At 47.1% G+C, this 20,913-nt stretch overlaps 2 protein-coding genes across 10 annotated transcripts in view; one reads left to right on the forward strand and one right to left on the reverse strand.

Moving 5' to 3' along the window:
• Window positions 1-4,033, forward strand: part of ANAPC1 (anaphase promoting complex subunit 1) — a 102,566-nt gene extending 98,533 nt beyond the window's left edge. For all 6 annotated transcript variants that reach the window (XR_006606467.1, XM_013045005.2, XM_045079144.1 and 3 more), the window contains one exon: window positions 3,661-4,033. Coding sequence is in view for 5 of the 6 variants with exons in the window: in XM_013045005.2 (XP_012900459.1) it covers window positions 3,661-3,776 (116 nt within the window). In the remaining variant the exon portion in view is untranslated. The remainder of the gene's footprint in view (window positions 1-3,660) is intronic.
• A 6,997-nt stretch (window positions 4,034-11,030) lies between these two features.
• Window positions 11,031-16,752, reverse strand: LOC101686344 (putative speedy protein E7). 4 transcript variants are annotated; one of them, XM_004770980.3, is made up of 9 exons: window positions 16,725-16,752; window positions 15,920-16,032; window positions 15,333-15,449; window positions 14,934-15,131; window positions 13,333-13,391; window positions 12,915-13,000; window positions 12,222-12,396; window positions 12,037-12,134; window positions 11,031-11,218 (listed from the first exon to the last, which is right to left on the reverse strand). In XM_004770980.3, exons 2-8 carry the CDS (start codon window positions 15,933-15,935, stop codon window positions 12,075-12,077), a joined length of 711 nt encoding a protein of 236 aa, XP_004771037.1. In that variant the 5' UTR covers window positions 15,936-16,032; window positions 16,725-16,752; the 3' UTR covers window positions 11,031-11,218; window positions 12,037-12,074. The 4 variants fall into 4 exon arrangements, with proteins under 4 accessions (XP_004771037.1, XP_012900453.1, XP_012900452.1 ...); XM_013044999.2 differs by having other exon boundaries at window positions 12,282-12,396; window positions 16,676-16,747; XM_013044998.2 differs by having other exon boundaries at window positions 16,676-16,747.
• Between the last annotated feature and the right edge of the window lie 4,161 nt (window positions 16,753-20,913).

Genomic DNA, 20,913 nt, shown 5'->3' on the forward strand with positions numbered 1-20,913 from the left:
CTGGCCAGACTTGATTGAGGGGTCACAGTCCCCATGAGAAGGGAAGCATAATGAGGAAACTCCATATTTACTCAAGCTTTCTTCCAAAGGAATTTGCCAGTTCGTAGCACAAGTAGCGTCCCAGCAAAAGGCAGTGGTGCTACTGGGCAGAGTAGCCAGAGGTTAGGTTAACAATTGCCTGAGAATCTAGAACTTGAGCTAAATCCCTGGTAGGAGGGAATAATAGGAATAATAACACAAAAACCTGGATGTACTCTTTCCTTGAGACCTGTACCAAATCTTACATGCACAGGATAAGACTTCAAGAAATCTAGCAGAAGCCAGGAGACTAAAAATGTGAGCAAAGATTTCAGCAACAGCATAGTGCCAAGGAGACAAAGGGTAGTGTTCCAGGGCTGCTCAGGTGTGAAGTGGCTCTGATAAGCATCCCAGCCATTACCACAGCAGGACCAAGCCCCAAGAGTAAAGGTAAAAAGTGAAACCGAGAGGACCTAAAGTTAGCCTCAAGTAGAACAGAAATCTGCATTCTGCCTGCCTTACAGAAGAAACCATAACCTTCTTAGGAGGAACAAAATATATCCTGAACCTTTATACTTTTTAATACACAGTATCCACTTTTGAATAAAAAATTACAAGACATAACAAGAAAAGAAGGTAACAGAAGTTGACTTATATGTGACCTAGATAAAAGTTACTGGATTGGGTCTTAAAATAACTACAACTAATATTATGAAGAAAATAGATGAAAATATAGAGCATGTCACCAGAAATCTGGAATCAATAAGAAAGAGTTAAATGGAAATTCTAGGACTGAAAAATATAACTGAAATTAAGAATTCAGTGTATGGATTAAGTGGTGTATCAGACACAGCAGATAAATGAACCAGAAGGCAGGTGTGTAGAAAGTAAGCAAATTAAACCCAGAAGATGGGTTGAAAATACAGAAAGGAACATGATAGAATATGGTGAAAAAGTCAAACATGCACATAGTTGAGATCCCAGAATAAGAGGAGAGAGAATATGAGATAGAAGCAATGTTTGAAGAGACTGGGGCTAAAAATTTTTAAAAATGGAGGATGGACATCCACTTAGAGTGAACACTAAGCAGGATAATAAGAGACATACAAGATATAAAAAGACTGTAATTGAACTTTTTGAGATGTAGAATGTGATGTTTGAGATGAAGAGTACACTGAATGGGATTAATGGGCAAATTAGACATGCCATAATAAGAAATTAGCAAGCTTGATGACATAGCAATAGAAACTGTCCAAAATTAGATGCAAAAGTGAAAGAAGGAAAAAAGAGGAACAGAGCATAAATGAAGTGAGTTGTGGAACTTAAAACACCTAATTCACATGTGATTGGAGTCCCTGAAGAAGAGAGAAATTGAGGGAGGAAGAGGTGCAACAGAAAAAAATATTTGAAGAAATAATGCCTGGAAATTTTTCCAGATTTGGTGAAAACTGTAAATCCACAGATTCAAGAATTTCAGTGAATCCCAAGCATGAGAAACATGAATGAAGTTATATTAAGGCAATCATAACCAGATTGCCCAAAACTGATTGCCCAAAAAGTCTTAGAAGCAGCTAGAGGAAAAAGACATGTTACAGAGATAAAAATAAGAGTGACTGTGTATTTCTCATAGGAAGCAATTTAAGTGATCAGTGGAGTAAAGGACCCAGAGGAAAATAAAATGTCTTGTTAGAGTTTTATACCCAGCAAAAATATCTTTCAAAACAAATGACCATGAAATAATTCCAGAAACACAGAAGCTGACAGAATTCGTCACCAGCAGACCCACCCTACTGGAAATGTTGTCAATTAAGTCCTTTGGGCAGAGGGAAAATAATATGAGATGGAGATGGGGGGGTTACACAAAGGATTGCAGAACACTGGAAATGGTAATGGCATGGGTTTATTTATGCAAGGTTTATTTCTCTTAAAAAACACTTTTTTAAAGACCAGTGACAGAATAAAAATGGCAGCAGTATGCTACGGAGTTGATAAAACATGAAAAGTGAAAAATAGGACAATAGTAGCTCAAAGACTGGGAAGGGAGAAATGGAAGTACTATGGGAAGGAAGGCCTTTGTGCTAGTATGTGAAGTAGAATAATCTCACTTTGGTGACATCTTGGGTGAGATCAAAGGTAATCTTTGATCATTTAAATGTGTATATTGGAAGTCATAAAGCAATTACTAAAGTAAGAAAACAGAATCAGAACTTGCTTCAACAAAGGGGCTACTACAGTGGAATTGTAAAAATATCATAAAAAGTAATCCTTTTAAAAGAGGACAGTGAGGAACAGAGCACAGATGGAACAAATAGAAAGCAAAGAGCAAGACAATGTCTTTAAACCTAACCATTTCAGTATCGCATTGAATGTAAATGGTCTGTTACATTCCACAATGTATTAGTATATTGGAGTTGTTTCATATTTTCCTGGATGTTTTTATTCTCTGTGCTTGGGTTTTAGTAAGGTCTGGGGAACACCATATAATAACAATTAGGTAAGAGGGGCCCCTGGGTGGCTCAGTGGGTTGAAGCCTCTGCCTTCAGCTCAGGTCATGGTCCCAGGGTCTTGGGATCAAGCCCCACCTCGGGCTCTCTGCTCAGTGGGGAGCCTGCTTCCCCTCTCTCTCTGCCTGCCTCTCTGCCTACTTTTGATCTCTGTCTGTCAAATAAATAAATAAAATATTTAAAAATAATAATAATAACAATTAGATAAGAAATTTGTCTAAATTTCCCTTGAGGTTTATTGAATATTTAATTCAGCTGACTGGCAGAGACCAGTCAATGAAAGGAAATAGGAGTCGTAGTTGCCTCCCTCATAATCTTGTAGCAGATCTCTCTCTTGTGTTAGTCGTGCCTTAATCAGAGAGCCACATGATCACATTGTGAGACTTTTCTGTTCATCTTCATGAGGTCCCATGATCATGAACATGCCTCTGGTGTCTGCATGTCTGCTAGGATGCTTCCTGTGGCCTAGAGTCACAGGGACCATATTCACATATATATTGGAGCTAGGAGAGAGGGAATGGTTTACCATTATATGTGGTAGGATGGAGGCAAAAAGGAAGATGATGCTTAATAGGATTTTCAGGTTGTACACCTCCTACTTCCTTTAGAGCAGTGTTTCTTGACCTTGGCTGCTCATCAGAATCACCAGGCAGCCTTCAGGCCTCCAGATGCCCAGGCTCCATTCCACGTGAATTATGTTGGAATCTCTGTGGGACCACAGTTGAGAACCTTTGTTTCATGGAAATTGAGGCATTAGATTAATTTCTGTGTTACTCATTTTAAGCTTTTATTCTTTTTTTAAGATACGTATTAGAATATATAAATTATGATAGTTGAAAGTAGACAGGCACATTTATTAATTATATTTCAGTAATATGTAAATATTAACAGTTTCAGATGTAGTTACAGGTCAATTTTTGAAGTACAGAATAGGATACATTTGACATTTTTATATCAAATTATATTTTACAGTGCATTCAGGAAATTCATTATTTAAATATTACCTTTGGGGAATTGTTTTCAAAGGGAAGAATGTAGCTTTCTTTAATTGTGATTATGTTTCTGAAGCTTCCTTGAAAGGGGTGTACATCTGAATTTATATAGAAGTTTGACTTTCCCTCCATTTCCATTTCTTTAGGGAGCACAAGCTTTGCTGAACTCCTCTTCAAATTTAAACAGCTGAAAATGCCAGTGCGGGCTTTGCTAAGATTGGCTCCTTTGCTTCTTGGAAATCCGCAGCCAATGGTTATGTGATCATGTCTGGTGGCAAACCTACCCTGAAGCGTGACTTCTGCACAAAAACATGACCAAACAACAAAGCTAAAGAAACATTTATAAGTTTTATAATATAACTAGTGGGGAATGAGCTGCACAAACCTCAATGTATTTTAAAATCCAAGTGTTTTAAATATTCCAGAGGCTCTGTTGCTGTCAGCATTAACATTATATGATATATAAAAGTGAGTTAAAATTTACTTTTGTAAATAAAGTTTTTTGGTTTGTTTTCAAAACTCTTGATTATTTTAGCTTGGGATCTCAGAGATTAGAGCCGTGGGGGCTGGGGTGGATATTCATTTTTTAAGTCTTCTAGCTAGGGTGATTCAGATGAAGTGACTATGTTTAAATTTGCAAGGTTTTTAAAGAAGCTGTGTCATCAAGTTTTATTCTCTGCAGCAAGAAAATGGCTTTTTAGCATCTCCTGAAATGTTGCAGTGTTTGGGTCTAAACTTGGTGTGTACTTTGCTAGCATCCTCATAGTATGAGCAGTCACCTTCAACAAGAGGATGTTTATACCCTAATAAGGAATGGGTCAATGTGAAGCCTGTTCTAAATAGAGAAAATGTGCAATTTCTACTAAAAGAGGTCTTTAGAAATTGCATTTAAAAATAAATGATGGTCCATTCCCACCCAAGATTTAGAGAATGTACATCTGTATGGAGAGTTTGTAGAGTAGGTAATGATGAAAGATATTCCGAAAGAGAGGCCTGCAGCTTCAGGTTTCCCGAAGAGGAAGAAGAAAACACCGTGCTGTCTGGTGCCTGACATGTGCCCTGTGCTTCCCCAATGGCCAGCTGGATTGGTAGAAATGGCATGATCCATTCAGTGATTTCACATTGCCACATCCTGAATTGTGCTGTTTAGCTCTCAGTGTAAAAATCAAAGCAAACAAATGTTTCCATTGAGATTCTGGCAAAAACCCATGTGGCATTTGCTTCTGTGGGGTGGGGGCACACCTGTAGTGGTGAAGGGTTCTCTCTAGACTCAGTACTCCGTCTGCATGCTTGCTCCAGGGACTTGCTCTGGCATTACTGCATAGGTAAGACACGGCTGCCTGGGAGGATGAAATGTGCTTCCCTTTCACACTTAGCTATTTTTTTATATAATTTAAAAAAAAAAAAGGTTACAGAAATTCCATTTGAATCAAGATTTTAAGAACTCAGTATCTGGGCAACTTTTGCTATTTTCAGTCTCAGTTGTTTATGATTTGTATTCCTTTCTCTGAATGATGACTTGAGAGACTGTTACTTGCACATTATGTATTCTCATATATGAGGGAGAACAGTCATTAGAATGTTGTCAACAAAAGCAATAATCAGGCTTTCTAAAAGAAAGAGCAGAATACAAGATTGCAGATGGTCTGGACACAGCATTTTCTTTGTAGTTTGGACCCAGTGTTTAGGTAACAGAGCAAAGAGGGTATTCTGGGCAGTCTTCTGAGCAGACTTGCTAGGATCATCAAAGAAATGAATTCTTGCTATTTATGGGTTCTGAAAAGATTTGGAAAGTAGTTCTTACCATCTAGAATATTTCGGCCTCCTCAAAGTTAAGACAAGGGAAGAACAGGAGCAGTGCGTCTGACTCCTAAGGGTTTTGGCCCAGAAGTGGCACGTGTCACTTCCAGTCACAGCCTGTTGGCAGGAAGTAGATCAATCCACATCGTGTGACTCCTCCTCCATGTGTCCATGAAGGGGAGGAGAACAGCCACTGGTGAGTACTGGTTACTTAATGTCACTTTGGTTCCTAACTTACCCCACATTCATCTTTTTTATTTATACAGCTACACATGCTTCCATAGATGGGCATAATTAAATAATAGTTGCACACACACCCCAAGGGAGGGCTGATATCGGTGTCCCTCCCTTGAGTACGATGTAGTATGAAGAGGTGAAGGCCTGAACTTGTGGGTAGCTCTGACGCATGGACGCCAGACCCTAGCAGGAGTGTCTGTTGGGTTAAGCCTTACAGAGCTCCCCTCAGTGCTGCCTGATCTTCAGTAAGGCCACTTTTTTACCCTTTGTCTAAAAACCAGCCAACTTAGCTTATGGTGATTCCCAGCTCAGAGATCATCTTACAGCCCAGTGGAAGCAAGGAAGTGGCAGCGGCCTCTCATCTCTCAGCTTGATCAGCAGACAGACCCATTTGGTGGGAGGCCAGTGTGCCTGCTGGGCACAGGCCAGAGTTTGGGAGCCAGGATTCCGAGTAGAAGCCAGAGCATGTGGAACCAAGGCAGGAATTGCCAGAGGAGTGGATTTGTGGACTGTGTGTGTGACATGGATTCCGAGGAAAGCTATGTCAAAGCCCGATCTGAAGACCGGAGTAGGCCAAAGGAGAGGATGCTGGTAGCTGAGAGGATGCTGGTAGCTGAGCGAAGCTGGAAGGCCATGGAGCAATTTGAGATCCAAACCAGGAAGACTTAGTTGGTAGCACATAGATTAACTAATATGCCTTTTGCATATAGGGCTGGGGCCTTGTTGTCTGGGTTCCTCCATCCTCACCACATTTTGTAGAAAATGCCAAGTTGTATAAAGATCTCTCCAATTCAGCTATGGGAGAGGGGTGGGATTTGGTCACCTTTGTACCCCCAGTATCTGCAGTGTTCAACCAGCAATAGAAGGAAGCAGAGGGGAGGTTGGAGCTGCCGCTCCTAAGAGGGTACCCCCAGGCTGGAGGCCTCTGTCAGCACATAGCAGTCACCTTGCAGATAACCATGTGACTGGCTTTTCCTGCTTCCCGGGGCCAGCCAGGTTTCCCTGACTCTGAAATACATTGCTTGCTTCTCATCAGTCACAAGCTGTGGGAAAGTCTTTTTTGCTAAATTGAAAGAAAAGCCCTTAAAACCGTATCCTTAATTCTGGCTTGTGGTGAGGATGAACTTGCCTGTGGGCCATCCTCTTGCTTTGCTCCATGTTCTGTCCTTGAATGAAAGGGAGGCTGGCATGGGAGTAAGCGTTGCCCAGATGGCAGGACTGTCTGTCTTTAGGCAGCTGCATAAAAGGTCAGCAGTGGAAGATCTCTCTGCCCCTCTTTCTATAGCTGAGACTCCTGAGGCTCAGGGAGGGAGGTGGCGGGTTGGCCCAAGGCAGCACTGCTCCTGTCACAACCCCTAACAGGCCTGGGTTTTGAGACCATACTGTTTCAAACCCCCAAATCTGATTCAGTATTCCCTCTCTTAGTGCAGTAGATGCTGAGAAAGAGGCAGATTAACATAAATTGGAAGGATGTTGCACCAGACAGAGTTTGTGGACCCTTCTCTTCTCTGCGCATCTTTAGAAAAACAAAGAACTTTGTGTACTTTCTTGGAATTAAATTAGTCCTGTGTGCTGCTTTCTGGGTCATATAACAACCATCTTAATTTAAAACATCTTTTTTTTTTTTAAAGATTTTATTTAGGGACGCCTGGGTGGCTCAGTTGGTTGGACAACTGCCTTCGGCTCAGGTCATGATCCCGGAGTCCCGGGATCGAGTCCCGCATCGGGCTCCCAACTCCATGGGGAGTCTGCTTCTCCCTCTGACCTTCTCCTCGCTCATGCTCTCTCTCACTGTCTCTCTCTCTCAAATAAATAAAATCTTTAAAAAAAAAAGATTTTATTTATTCATTTGACAGAGAGAAATCACAAGTAGATGGAGAGGCAGGCAGAGAGAGAGAGAGAGGGAAGCAGGCTCCCTGCTGAGCAGAGAGCCCGATGCGGGACTCGATCCCAGGACCCTGAGATCATGACCTGAGCCAAAGGCAGCGGCTTAACCCACTGAGCCACCCAGGCGCCCCTAAAACATCTCTTTTAGCTGAAAATATTTCTTTCTATTGTGACACATTATAACATGAAATAGGAAATTTAGAAAAAAATTTATACCAAATTCAATAAAATCAGTGAAAATCTATTTAAAAATGCACATTCATAATTTCCACTGCTTTTACTCCAATACTTGGGTGTGAAATCTGTTTCCCTGTCTCTGTGGTTAATGGATCCATCTCCGGTCTTACATTCAGGTACGCTGCCTTGGGAAGCTGTAGTCCATGGACTTCCAGAACCCCGACGTGCTAGATCATGATCACGTCAGTGGGAGGACTTATCACAGGGACAGTGTTTGGAAGCTAGTTAGTGCTGCCCATGTTCTTTCATTTGTCTTGTGTTCATATTCGTGTGTATTTTTCATTCAGTCAAGGCTTTTGTTTGCTTACTGTGCACCATTCCAGAGATTAAGAAGATAATCTCATCAGCTGAAGTGTGGGTCAACGTATATAGCTCTTCAACAATTGAAGGAAGAATCATTAGCAAATCGTCGTAATTAGTATCCCTAGCTGCAGCATCTCTGCCTGGTAAGATCTAGATGAGATGAGCACCAACCCCTACTTGAAATTTCTGCAAAACCCCAGAGGGCTGTGTGGGTGCTATCTTGTCATCTTGGTGTCCTCTTGCTCCGAACTCCCTCTCCCCTCTAGTTAATTTTCATTCGGGTCATCTCACTGTGCCCTCTGCCTGGACGGGATGTTAACTCAGCATCTTCACCACCTCCTCCTCTTGCTGCTCAGCCTCCAGCTGTTTTCCGTGCGGGGCCAGGTAAGTGTGTGCCACTGGGAGGAGCCAGTGAGAGATGCCCACGTGAGGCCTGGAGGTGGAAGAGGTAGCCAAGGTTTCATGGGTCACAGGTGGGCAGGAGGGCAGATGGTGCGAACGTGGCTGCAGCCACCACCAGCTGTGGCAGGTGTCCCCCCGCCCCCAGATGAGTTTTGCAGGGCCTTCTCAGGCTTCTGTTCCCTAAACATTTCCATCTACTTTCCTTCATCAACACCCTTTCTGCTTGGGTCCCTGAGCAAACCCTGTGCTGCTAGGTGGGACATAATGACCCAGGTGTGAAACCAGCCCCATCCCCAAGTCCCATAAAAGCCACTCACACCACTCGGTATCCCCTGGTTTTGCTCATAGAATTTCTAGCCCCTTGGCTATCTCTTGAGCCCCCCATGCTGTTCACTTTCCTTTCCCATGATCACACCCTCAGGTGTGCTCTAACACCAAGATTTTATGACAGTCTTGCAACTCGTACACTAACTCATCTGAATGGGGCCAAACTCAGGCCACAGTGGCAGTGACCTCCCCGCCTTGAGTGGCCTTGGGTTTCTCCCTAACACCCTGAGAGGACTCCCTGACTAAAGGAAGAATGCATGGTCTTTCATCAGCTGAGTAACTCGAACGGTGTGGGTTGGCCCCGTATAGTGCCAGATTTCCCAGGACTGAGTCACTAGATGCATGAGTGAGGAGAGAAACCACCTCTTAGCCTGTTTATCCCTTGGCCTTCTGGGGCTGCAAGGACTAGGTGTCACCGAAAGGAAGAGCTATGATTATTTGCAATTGCAAAGTTCCAGAGGACTCAGGAAGAAAATGCTAAGCCCTCATGGGATAGTCGGGGTTGAACAGCAACTGTATTGCTTCCTGAAGGGAGTCAACTTTTTACAAGACTGGATATTCTGTCTCTGCTTGACTGTGAGGTTCCTGGACACCTTGTAGTCTAAGCAGTTTTGTGGCAAATCCAGCATTTCTATGGGAAAAAAGTGATGAAGAGCTAGACAGTGTCTGTCTGGTAACTGCAATTATTGCCCAGTAATTAGACTCTATCTAGAATAGTTATACATGTCTTTACATCTATATATCCATCCACCCATCTATCCATCTGTCTGTCAAGAGTGCCATAAAATCTAGGAGCATCACTGAGCACATGGAGAGGTGGTGGACCAGCCCAGGCTTGTGGAATTGCCTGGAATACTGGGCACCTACCCCCAGATCCTGCCCCCCAACCCCATCCCAAGTGTTCTTCCACATCTCTGAAGGGTTTTGCATCTGAATGTTCCTTCCCTTGGTATCAAGATCACAAGCCCTACTCTTATTGGAGGGTGTTTGCATGGTGCACCCCACACCCTCATCCCATTGTTAGCACCTCGGCATGATCTAAGGATAATGACAGAACTGGGTTTTGCTTTGTGAATCTACCTGAAAGTCTTTTAGTAGTGAGTCCAGATTTGTTCATACAAGTAATATGACTGATCTCAGTTGAATCTCATTTTTTTATTGTTTCTGTATTATATTTCTACTATATTTCTTATATTTACCATGTAACTTTGATTTTTTTTTCTCTTAAAATTTGTCATATTCATTTATTTGGCGTTCAGGATGTCTTGTATTCTTGTGCATACATTTAACACTAATATCCACATAGGTCTCTTCCAGTCACCTCACCTTTTTTTTTAACCTCAGCTTCCACTGCCTTGTCTCTGGCCTCAGTAGCACCCTGGGGCCTCCCCACCTGTCCCCAGGCATCCGTTCATGACAGCCTCCTTTCTTCTCTCCCTTCTCCTCTCATTTTGAAACTTGAGTTATTTCGATGATGTCGGAGCCTATGATGGCATAGGATTCCCCCCTTGACTCCCATTCTTGTTCCAGCATTAGATCCACACATCAGTGAGCGCCATGCCTCCCTCTAGTCTCCTGGCTGGAATGCCTCACCATCTCTTCCAGTGGAGTGTCAGGAAAGCCTCCCAGGACAACTGTCCCCAAGATGCTGATTGCCTAGAATGGGCTGGCCACATCCTGTAGCCTCTCTCCTCATGTGTTTCTCCCCCCTTCCTGTCTCCTTCTCTTCACCTCACCATCTTCTAGCTGTTTCTTTGGCCTCTTTCTTCAGGGGCCTCCTCCTCAGTGATCCAGGCCTCTTCCCAGACTTTCCATCCCCTCTCCCTCTGCCTATTCTCAAGTTTCCACAGAGGCTCCTGCTCTGGTCTCTTGGCTCCTTTGGTCCCCCCCTCCATGTTACTGCCACACTCTTCCAGATTACCAGGGGGCAGGGCCTTGGCAGGCGGACACTCACTGGAAGGTTGGGGAGCCATGGTGCTATTCAGGCTGTCATGGTTCTAACTGTCCCCGCACCCTCCTTCCTGCAGGTCTGAGGAAAACTGGAGACCCAGTGCTGTCCCTCTGTGCCTCCTGGAGCCTGCCAAGGAGGCAGCAGCTTGGTGTTGGGGCAGGGAGAGGCAGGGGATGGGTGGGAGCTACAGGAAAAGAAAGCGAGATCAGAGCAGGAGGCAGACTCCTGGGTGAGGAAGTTCTCGCGCACCACCACAGGTGCATGTTGGAAAGGGGCTCAGGCAAAACCAGCTGCCCCCCCCAGTCCAGCTGCCCCCCCAGTGCTTGTCTAAGCGACCAGATCCACGAGTGGCCCCTGTAGCCACTATTTGTCTCTCTCTCTTTTTTTTTATTGTGAAAATAATGCAATTTTCTCTGGAATTTGAGATTCTGACATATATAGTAGTCGTTGGTCCTCAAATAAGAAGCCTGTGGATGAATTAAACTTTATCCCAAACTTGGTTTATCACAGAGCACACTTGACCTTCTTTTTCCTAGGGTCAGAATGGGCTCCGTCACACCCTGCAAAGAGGTGGGGGGTTGGCTCGGTTCACAAGATTATTCTGGTATAGCCGTCTCCCCAGGCAAAGAACGCCTTCTGTGTTTCACCAAAGGTCCCCCCCAACTTCAAGTAAACCCAAAAATAAAAACCAAATTTAAACAAAAGAAAACATGTTCTAAAGAGTGTGGTGCTGGCCAAGCGTCCACTTTCATAACTGTGGCATCTATGGTGTGCTTTCTCACAGTTCTCTAGGTGCTTGGTACCCTTTTATGCCCACCGATCTGATCTTTGCAGAGACCAGGAGCCCTAGAAGCTCCTTTTGCCTGTGACAAGACGAAACTGACACATCCTTTAGGGACCCAGCTACTAAGCTTGTTTTATGTGGGAGGTAAACACATACCACTTTTGATGACATGTTGGAATTAATCTCTCTTTCCTCCAAAGAGCCACCAGGGGACCAACCCCCCTTTCCAGAAAGGGTGACTTCAGCGTCTTCCATTTATTTGTTTAAAATTTTCAACTCAGATCAAAACCCTACAGAGGTTTTCATTACTTAGATCAGCATTTCCAGGAGTTTTCCCAAAAAGTTTTTTTGATATGCAAATTGGGATCTGGTGTTACATACTTGATTCCATAGTCAAATGCATTTGGAGAGTTTTGATATAAACACCGGTAATTACTTTCTGTATCATGGTAGTTCTCAGAGCCCTTAGATGCTAATATGCTCAAAGGGATGCTGTACTGCTTCCCCTTCAAGCCCACCAGCCCAGGAGGTGACTGCAGGGGCACAGAAGGTGGGGACCTCCTGCCCGCAGAGCCCCAGAGCACCCGGACTCACCTGCACCACCTGCAGCCCCCACTCTGTTCCCCTGGGACCTAAGGGGCGCACTGGCGCTCCCGACTCCAGACCCAGTGATGCGGGTTCTGGGCCTGGATCTGAAAGGGAAACAGCAGCATGAGCACCTGGAGCAAGGGCACAGCCCCACCACTGGGGTGCGCCGCCCGCCCTCATCCCCAACAGACCTCCTCACACAATTCCGGGGTGACCCAGGCACGGTGCCCCATTGCATGGAAGAACTCCACCTTCAACTTCAGGAACTCCTTGTAGAGCGCTGGCCAGTGCTCCCTGCCCAGCAGGAACTGGAAGATGCTCCGTTTGGATGTGGGGTTGTCCTCCTCCATGTCAGAGGCAATGTAGCTGCCGTGGGGAAAGGGGGGACGCTTGTCAGGCCCAAATGACGGCCGACCTCAGGCAGCACGGCCAGGAGAAGCTGCAGAAGTCACACCGGAGAACCCAGTGCCCAGGGCGGTCTGTCCAGGAAGGAGGGTCTGGGAAGCCCTATCTGTGGGGATTCTGGCTCCAGAGGGACAGCAGGACCGTCCTTGAGACCCAGCTGGTAGGGCCTGTGCTGTGCCTGGCCCAGGCCAAGGTTCTGGCTGCTCGCCATTTCCCTGGGGCTTCTCCCTCTGGTCACTCAGTCTCTGAGCAACAAGTGATGTTTCTTGGCTACTTTTGTAGCCTTCCCCTTCCCCATGACCTTACTCATTGCCTTCCCCTCCCCCCCACAGAGCCTTGTGTGCTCTGTGGCCAAGAGGAACCACCACTTGAGACCCTCAGGTGCACAGGCATGGCCAAGCCCATCCTGATGGGGTGGTGAGGCTGTGGGATGGGCGACTGGGGGGCAGAACTGAGAGCATCCCCGAGGCGGCACTCACAGAGCCAGGAAGAAGTGGATCCTGTTGTAGAGGTGGCCAGGCAGCCCGACACGGCCGAAGTACTCCACCACCATGGAAAGCAGGTACTGTGTGGACATAGGAGGCAGGCAAACAGTCAGTAGAGGTGGGGAGAGTGTCCCACATGGGCGGCAGGTCCTGCCCCATCCAATGGCCATGGGGGGAACCCCTCAGGGCGGGCTGTGCTGAGGCCCTGTGGCATGTGGAGAGGAACCCACGGGAAGCCAGGAGAAGATGCCCATAGGCAGGCCAGGCCGCAGGGGGTGTGTCTTCTGACGCTGAGAGCGGGTCCCCCCAGGGCTTCTCCCGCCCGACCAGAAATCTCGTTCTCTGTTCCTGCCCCCACAGGTGGTGACTGTGTGGACCCCGCGGCCCCTCCTCATTTTGGTGCTGCAGATACCTTATCAGATACTTTGAGGAAAATGTCAGCTTCCAAGAAGCTCTGGATCACGGGGTCCTCTGCAAAGGAAGGGAGAAGTGAGGGGGCCTTGGAGCCTCCCTTCTGGGAGAACTGAGCGGAGGCTATGGGACATTCCAGAGGGAAGGAGGAAAACCGGAGCCTCCCCCAAGTCCCTTTGTCTCCCTGAAGTGGAGGCAGCCTCCCTTCCACTAGGAGGATTGTGAGTCTTAATATTTGTGACAGTGGCTTTTCTTTCCAGTGAGGCCTGTCATGAGTTTCAGCTGTGGGTCTTGGATTTTGCTATTATCAACTTCCACGTGATGGACAGGGATACATCCACTGATCACAGAGATGTGACCTGACTCTCAATGCTTAACACCTTTGCCCCAAGCCAGAGCTTGGCTGCAGCCAGGGTCTCTGTGACAGCGCATCTATCCTTGTCACTTTATCATGCCGCGGCCGTGTGAAGCTTCCTGCCGCCTCCCATTAACCGAGTGCCCTGAGCTTGTGGTGTTCGGTCCACAACCCCTGGGGGTGCTGGGCGTCCTGCCCTCTTCCTCCTGGATCCCCTCATTTCCTGCAGATAATGACCTGACCTCTTGGCCTCCCCTGCCCCCTGCTCCCAGCAGCCTTGTCTGGGATTAGAGTTGTCCCCTGGAGGTTCCATTTTCCAGGGGAGTCCTGAGAGAATGCTGGGCGCCGTCTCTCCCTCGCTCCTTGCCTAGGACAATGACACTTGCACAGCAGGGAAGATGGAGGAGTTGAGGATTATTTCATCCTCCTGGACCCTTCTCCAGTGAGTCTGGCTCTCTGCAATAGAACTTTCTGTGATGATGAAAGTGTTCTAGATCTGTACCATTCATTACGGTAGCCATTAACCATGATATGGCGGCTGCATGATTGAAATATGGCTTGTGAGACTGAGAAACGGAATTTTTAAATTTAATTTTAAATGAGTTAAGTAAGCTTTTCATGGCTACCTGTGGCTAACGAATGCTGCATTGGACAATATGATCACAGTGTCCCCAGGGCTATCACACTTAATCCTGCCTCTGCTCCTGATGGTACCTTCTCAGACACACGTCCCCTGAGGACCCCATTTCACAGAGCTCCCCCTCCTCGCTCACACTCCATCTCCAGGCATTGTTGCCTTTGGAAAAAAAAAATTACTGCCCTGCATTTGTCACTGGCTGAGAGCAACTTATTTCTGTAGAGCTTTGTTTATGTCTCTTCCCACCTTGAACGTAAAGGCAGCGAGATCTAGGTTGTCTTTTCATCGCTGATCTCCAAAATCTTAATTGGAGGGAATCCGTGAACGTATCTCAGTGGGCAGAGGTCGCAGCCCTTGGTTTGTTCTGAGGTGTCTTGACCATTGAGCACTCTCCTCTGTAGCCTCCCCCACTCCCGCTAAGAACTTGTCTCAGAGAGGAGAAACCTGTCGGCCTCTCCAGCAGAATCAAGGTCCCTCTGTGTTGGGTACCACCAACACCCCTGACAGCTCAGAGCCCAAGGCGGGGAGATTTGAACATGATCCCAGAGCCACTGCCTCCAATGTGACTCTCCGCAGGGCCCTGACCGCTCCGTCCGCTCAGAGCACGCACCCAGAAGTCGGTAGAACGCTTCTTGGTCTTCAGGACGGTAACTGGGTCTTCTCCTCTTGTTCATCCTGAGTTTCATTCCCTCAACATGATTGACCGTCCAGATGGTCCTCTCCTGGCCCCTCTTCTTCCAGGACCTCAGCTCAGAGACAGCTTCCAAGGTGGCGGAGTTGGAGGCCGGGCCGCTGCTGTCTTGGGCCGCTGCAGAAACAGAAGATTCTGAGTGAGCGTGGATGTGACCCACCTGGGAACTGGAGTCCTTGTCTAGCCGCTCACTCTGATCACTGGACCTGGACTCAGCCTCGAGAAGATAAGAGGGTAAGTGGTCACTCAGCAGCAGGTGACGCTTCGTACAGGGACGCTGAGGCACACCCGGAGACACATACCTGCTGTGACACATACCTGCTGTGACATCCACCGATCTCCTCCTCTTCCGACCTCTCATTCTCCTGGCTTTCCGCTCAGGGACAGCCTCTGAAGAGGCAGAACCAGAGGCCAGAGGGCTCCTGTTCCGTGGATCTGCAGGGGGAGCGGAAGGACCCCGTGTCAACACGGCAGGAGGACCCACCTGGGGATGCTAGGCTCTTCCTTTCCCGCTGCCCTTGAGAATTTTGCATGTGACATCTGGAGGGATAAGAGAGTGACCATCACCCCTTTGCCCCAGTCTATAGATGAGCGTAGGGATTGAGTTATCATTTCTCTTTCTTTGCAGGAGAAGCTGCTCTCCTGTGCCTCTTTCCATGGATTGTTCTGCCAGGAGGATACCTCTACAGAGACAGATGTAAAATTCTCTCGTCATGATGTCTTCAATCGCCACAAACGTGCACAGGCTAGTGACATCCCTGTCTCACCCCGAAAGCCCTTTCCCCTGCCCATGCAGACCCAAACACATGAGAGCAGAGAGGAGGAATGGGAAGTACTATTGGAGCCATGGTGTTCTAACCACCTCAGTCATTCAGACTGGATAGAAGTCAGACGACTGCACACACCTGCTTTGCCTTCCATGCATACCCCTTTCTTCTGACTCTTCTTTGCTGGGTCCTGTTGGCTCAGAGCAGTCTCTGAGGCAGCTCATATGGAGCCCAGAGGGATCCTGTCTTCTCTGCATATGGAAAAAAAACAGAGGGCACTCAACCTGATCTGACCGGGCCATTTCTATTTGCTTAACCTGTTCCTGGTGAAACCTAATAATAATTAAAATGGCAATAATAAGGGCGCCTGCACGGCTCAGTGGGTTAAACCTCTGCCTTCAGCTCAGGTCATGATCCCAGGGTCCTGGGATCGAGCCCCGCAATTGGGCTCTCTGCTTAGCAGGGAGTCTGGTTCCCTTTCTCTCTCTCTGCCTGCCTCTCTGCCTACTTGTGATCGCTCTCTCTCTGTTAAAAAAAAAAAAAAAAAGGCAATACGACAAAATAAAATAGCTAACAGTTATTGGTTGCTTATTGAACTTCCAATATTGATCAATGCATAAATAATGACCTCATTCAATCCTTATAATGATCTGTGAGGTAAGATGTATGACTTACATGATTTACAGATGAGGAAATGGAGACTTGAGTTGAGTAAGATTTGTTCCTTGACTGAGGTTAGAGCACTTTGGACTTGGGATTAGGTCTCGTGTCTGACCAGTGCTCAAGGGAGGAATGGCCAGGGGCAGCGAGAGTTGAGCCTCAGTCACCCTTCTAGGAAGGCCGAGCTGGGTGGCCTTACATACTCAGTCTAGTACAGGAACGAGTGACACTCACCCAGAGCAGACCTCCTGGCTCTCTCAGGATCTAGGCCCCTTACCCTTACCTGGAGCACAGCCTCAGAACAGTGTGAGAAGAATACTCACTGTAGCCAGGTCTTTGGAACCAAATGGCTCCCCAGATTCCAGAGCCCTTGACAAGAGTCAGTGATGACATCACATCATTCCACCAGGAACTGCTTTTTTTCTATAAAAGGAGGTCAAGAAATAGAAGATGCGCCTCAAAGGAAGGCGATTAGTGCCCCGGCCTGAGTACTGGGCTCACCTCATCTTATCCCAACGTTGTCTCCGCTTTGAAACTCATCCTGTGTATAACCAAGTCAATTAATGATTCCAGATGAAAGCAATGCACCCACATATCCAAAACACAAACTTAAAAGTTGACAAATTGCTCCTCCATAATAAAAGCAACTCAGGTAGTTTATTTTTGCTATCTTCTTATTTCTGTTTAGCTATGATCACAGTAAGATTAAAAATTTTTAACTTTTATATTTTGAGATAATTGTAGATTTATATGCACTTGTAAGAACTCTTTACCTAAATGTTAGGTGTGACTCTAAACAGGACACTGCTAATTTTTTTTTTTTTTTTTAATGAACACATTGGGGCACACACTTTCATGAATGTCATCTTGTTTGAAGTGGTCACTCTTGGGAGATTTTACATAAAGATGGTGTTCCTATTATCACTCCAAATTCTTTGTGAAGGGCCTTCCGAACATGAATATCCTCAGTGGCGGCACGTTTCCATTATTTAAAATTGGTTTTTTGGCATCAATAATGTCCTTACCCTAAGGCAGGTGATGAAGTCATCTCCACCAGCTGCTCTGCTGGGCCCCAGAAGGTGGTCAATTCATATTTGTTGAAATGAACCAAGAAATCAGGGAGGGGGTGGAAAGCTGGGGATGCTCATTTGCTTGGGGAACGTTTAAATAGGATCTTCCAAACTGTTAAGACAACACTTGGATATCTTTACGTTGGTGTGTTTGCCTTGGAAAACAGACCAAAAAGGAACTATTACGTTATAGTTCCACGTCGCAGCAGGTACCCTGACCTTTCCCTCTGCATGTTTGAAAAATATTGAACCCAGTGATTGAACCTCTTGGTTTTCTCATCTCTAAAATAAGAATAAGAGAACACACCTCATATCAACTGTCCCGAGGGTCAAAGGACCAAAACCTATTTGTCAAATGTTATCTGGCAAATGCTGTAGCTGTAAGCCATAGGGAGGTGTCTGTCCCTCATCTTTAAATCTGAACACATGTGTAGAATAATTCTGTGATGTAAGGTCCCCTTACATCTCTTGTCCTGAAGTGCCCTCTCGTGGGAGCAAGAGACTCAGTGGTCGCCTTAGATAATAGCTCAGGTGACCAGAGCCCTTTGTTAGGACGCCCAGGTCTGGAGCTGGGTTCCAGGGTAGGACAGTTGATTGGTGGCATTTCCTAGTCACCCCCTCCCCCCACATCCCGCCCTGCAGGGTGGGTGGGGCAGTGCTTCTGATAAGTTCATTGGTAGGTGGCAAAGCCCGGTCCACCCCTTTGGCTTTTACTATGTGATGCCCACAGTGGCCAGTAGGTGGCGCAAGTCGCACACCACTGCCACTGCCGCTGGCTGCGCCGTTCTCAGAAGGGAAAGGTCTATTTCTAATCCAGCCTGGGCTTTATGGCAATGCTTAATCACATGGAAAGGAACATGCAATAACTACTGGTATTTCTGTAAACACACATGCTAAGTGCAGCTGCCAGTTGGGGATGAGGACAGAAGGAACACTCAGGGAGAGGTCTCCTGAGGACAGTCTATAAAAGGAAAACCCTGCGGCTTTTTAATTCAAGAGCCTCCCAGTTAACCTTTCTGACTCATAGAAAGAAACATTTAGAACCCGGAAGGACAATGATAACACATTTTGTGGATTGTAACCTGGTCCTCTGTCTACGCTGCCCACTCCCCATTTCCCCAAATGGCCAGTTCCAGAAGGAAAGACCAGTTCCCCGGGGCCCAGGGCGGGCATGCCCACCTCCCAGCCCCTGGCAAGGCCTGGCTGAGGGGCAGGGCCAGCGCCTCCTGAACTGACGGTGACTTATTTCTCTCTCCTTTGGTCCTGGCAAATTGCCTGCGTCTTGCGTCCCTTCTTTCTCTGTCCTTTCCTCCTTTCTCATCCTACCATTAATAAAACCGGCGTTGGATCGCGAAGCTGAAGGAGGAGACACGTCACAACAAAACCAAGAGTGAAATCCGGTCAGGCGCAATAAGGACCGGGGGCTCTTAATTTTAATGTGCGGACACTTAAAGCACTGTCATACGGTACACATAACATAAAATTAGCCATCCTAGCCATTTTTACATATACTTAACACATTCGTGTGGTGCAACCGTCACCCCCACGTACCTCCTAAGTTCTCCTGTTGTAAAACTGAAACGCTGTCCCCGTGAAAACACCAACTTCCCATTGTCCCCTCCCCATGACCCCTGGCCACCGCCGTTGGACTTTCTCTCTCTATGAGTGTGACTACTCTAAGCGCCCCATCTAAGTAGAGTTGGGGGCTTATTTCACTGAGCAGAATGTTCTCAAGGTTCCTCCGTGGAGCACGCACCAGACTTTCCCTCCCTTTTAAGGGCGAATGCTATTCCCTGACCTGTGCACACCAGATTTTCCTTATCATCCATCCATCCATCGATGCTGGGATTGCCTGCGTGTTTCAGTTATCACAAATATGTGGCTGTTAATGTGGGCGTACAAAGATCACTTTGAGATGAGCTTTCTGTTCTTTTGCATAGGTACCCAGAAGGAGAATGGCCAGATCGCGTGGTAATTCGATTTGCTAGTGTCTGAGGAGCTGCTTGATTGCTTTCCATAGACGCTTTTACATCTCATCCACAGGCCTCACGGGTCCTAATTTCTCCACATCCTTGTCAGCACTTGTTTCTGTTTTGTTTTGTTTTTGGATAGTAGCCATCCTAATGGGTATGAGATGCTGTGTGGACACTGAGTTTGTCTTCTCTAGGGCTTTCTCTGGAGTGGACTGGGTCACCTGATATCGTCTTATGACAGTGGTCTTATGATAAAGAAGATGTCTTCCCACCCCCACCCTTTCCTCAGAACCTCTGCCCCCAGAGCCCTCCAAGTGTGGGCACATCTAGGGCCGGCCCCTCTACCAGGGGACCCACTTGAGAGCAGCTTCATTTGGACCAGTCTTGGGTGACCAGAGTTTCCTGAGGTGTTACCGGGTCACAGCTTGAGCTCCTCGGAGGACGGGAGCAAGGCAGGCTGATTGGCTAACTGCACTGTGGTGCTCTCCCGCTTCACAGGGGGAAGGTCCCAGGGGTCTCTCCCTCAGAAGGCTCTTGCTGGAAGGAGTCGAGGGAGCCTGGGAAGCTTGAAGTTCTCAGCCTGCCTTTGAAATATCTCACAACATCTCCAGGGACATGGCGTGGGCATATTTACCCAAAGGGTGACAGGAGTCACCGGGAGTGTCTGCCCACCCAGCCTTCAGTCGCCCCAAACGTTCTCTTGGGGCCAAATGCTATATATCGCTGTGGGGCAGCTTCCTAATTACAGATGCATTTCATTAAAAAAACTTCCCAGAAACAAAGTGAAACTTTCTTGCGCATCTTGTGAGAGATACGTTTCGTGTCAGATAGCAGTCACTAAAGGGCCATCTGCCCCCGCAGAGTGGAGACTCGGGAGGAGGCCCAGCCGTGACTCAGGGTGAGTGACCAAGTGCTGGGGTCTCTGGGGGTGCGGGTGCGATGGCCTCAGGTAGGCTTGTGCCTGAGTCCCAGATTGGCACTTAATTTGTTCTGTGTCCTTGACAAAAATGAGCTTAATGAGAGCTACTGTTGGAGTTGCCCGGAGGTTTAAAAGGAGGTAAGGATGTTCTTGCTTAGAAGCTTCTGGAATAGGGAAGTGCTGTCCATGGTCTCCCTCTTTTCCCTCTTGTCGTCTGCTCAGCACAAGATGGGAGTGTTGTTGAGCCCAAGTCCAGGCAGAGAGACGGGGAAGATCAGGGAGTAAAAGCCGGAGTCTTTTGGTGGACAGCTGCCCTGGCAGACGGACAGACAGATGTGCTCCCTGCAGTGGGGAGAGGAAAGTGCAGGGGATGGAGCTCCAGCTCGGGGATTCCAGGCTCACTCTGGCCACGGATGAGGTCCCACACAGCACCTACCACTTTCTGGTTAAGCCGGGGTTTGGCCTTTGGAAGGGCTCAGCTTTCCAGGTGAGGGCTCTGCCCTGATTTCT

This window comes from Mustela putorius, unplaced genomic scaffold, assembly GCF_011764305.1.
Source record: "Mustela putorius furo isolate JIRA1106 unplaced genomic scaffold, ASM1176430v1.1 tig00000281_pilon_pilon_pilon, whole genome shotgun sequence".
Classification (NCBI taxonomy): Eukaryota; Metazoa; Chordata; class Mammalia; order Carnivora; family Mustelidae; genus Mustela; species Mustela putorius.

Excerpts from the sequence above, each read along its gene's own strand:
- LOC101686344 (XM_004770980.3), bottom strand. Across the intron at positions 13,392-14,933 it reads AGCGTTCTACCGACTTCTGG|AGGACCCCGTGATCCAGAGC; the intron begins GTGCGTGCTCTG and ends CTTCCTTTGCAG. Across the intron at positions 12,135-12,221 it reads CCCCGGAATTGTGTGAGGAG|ATCCAGGCCCAGAACCCGCA; the intron begins GTCTGTTGGGGA and ends TTTCCCTTTCAG.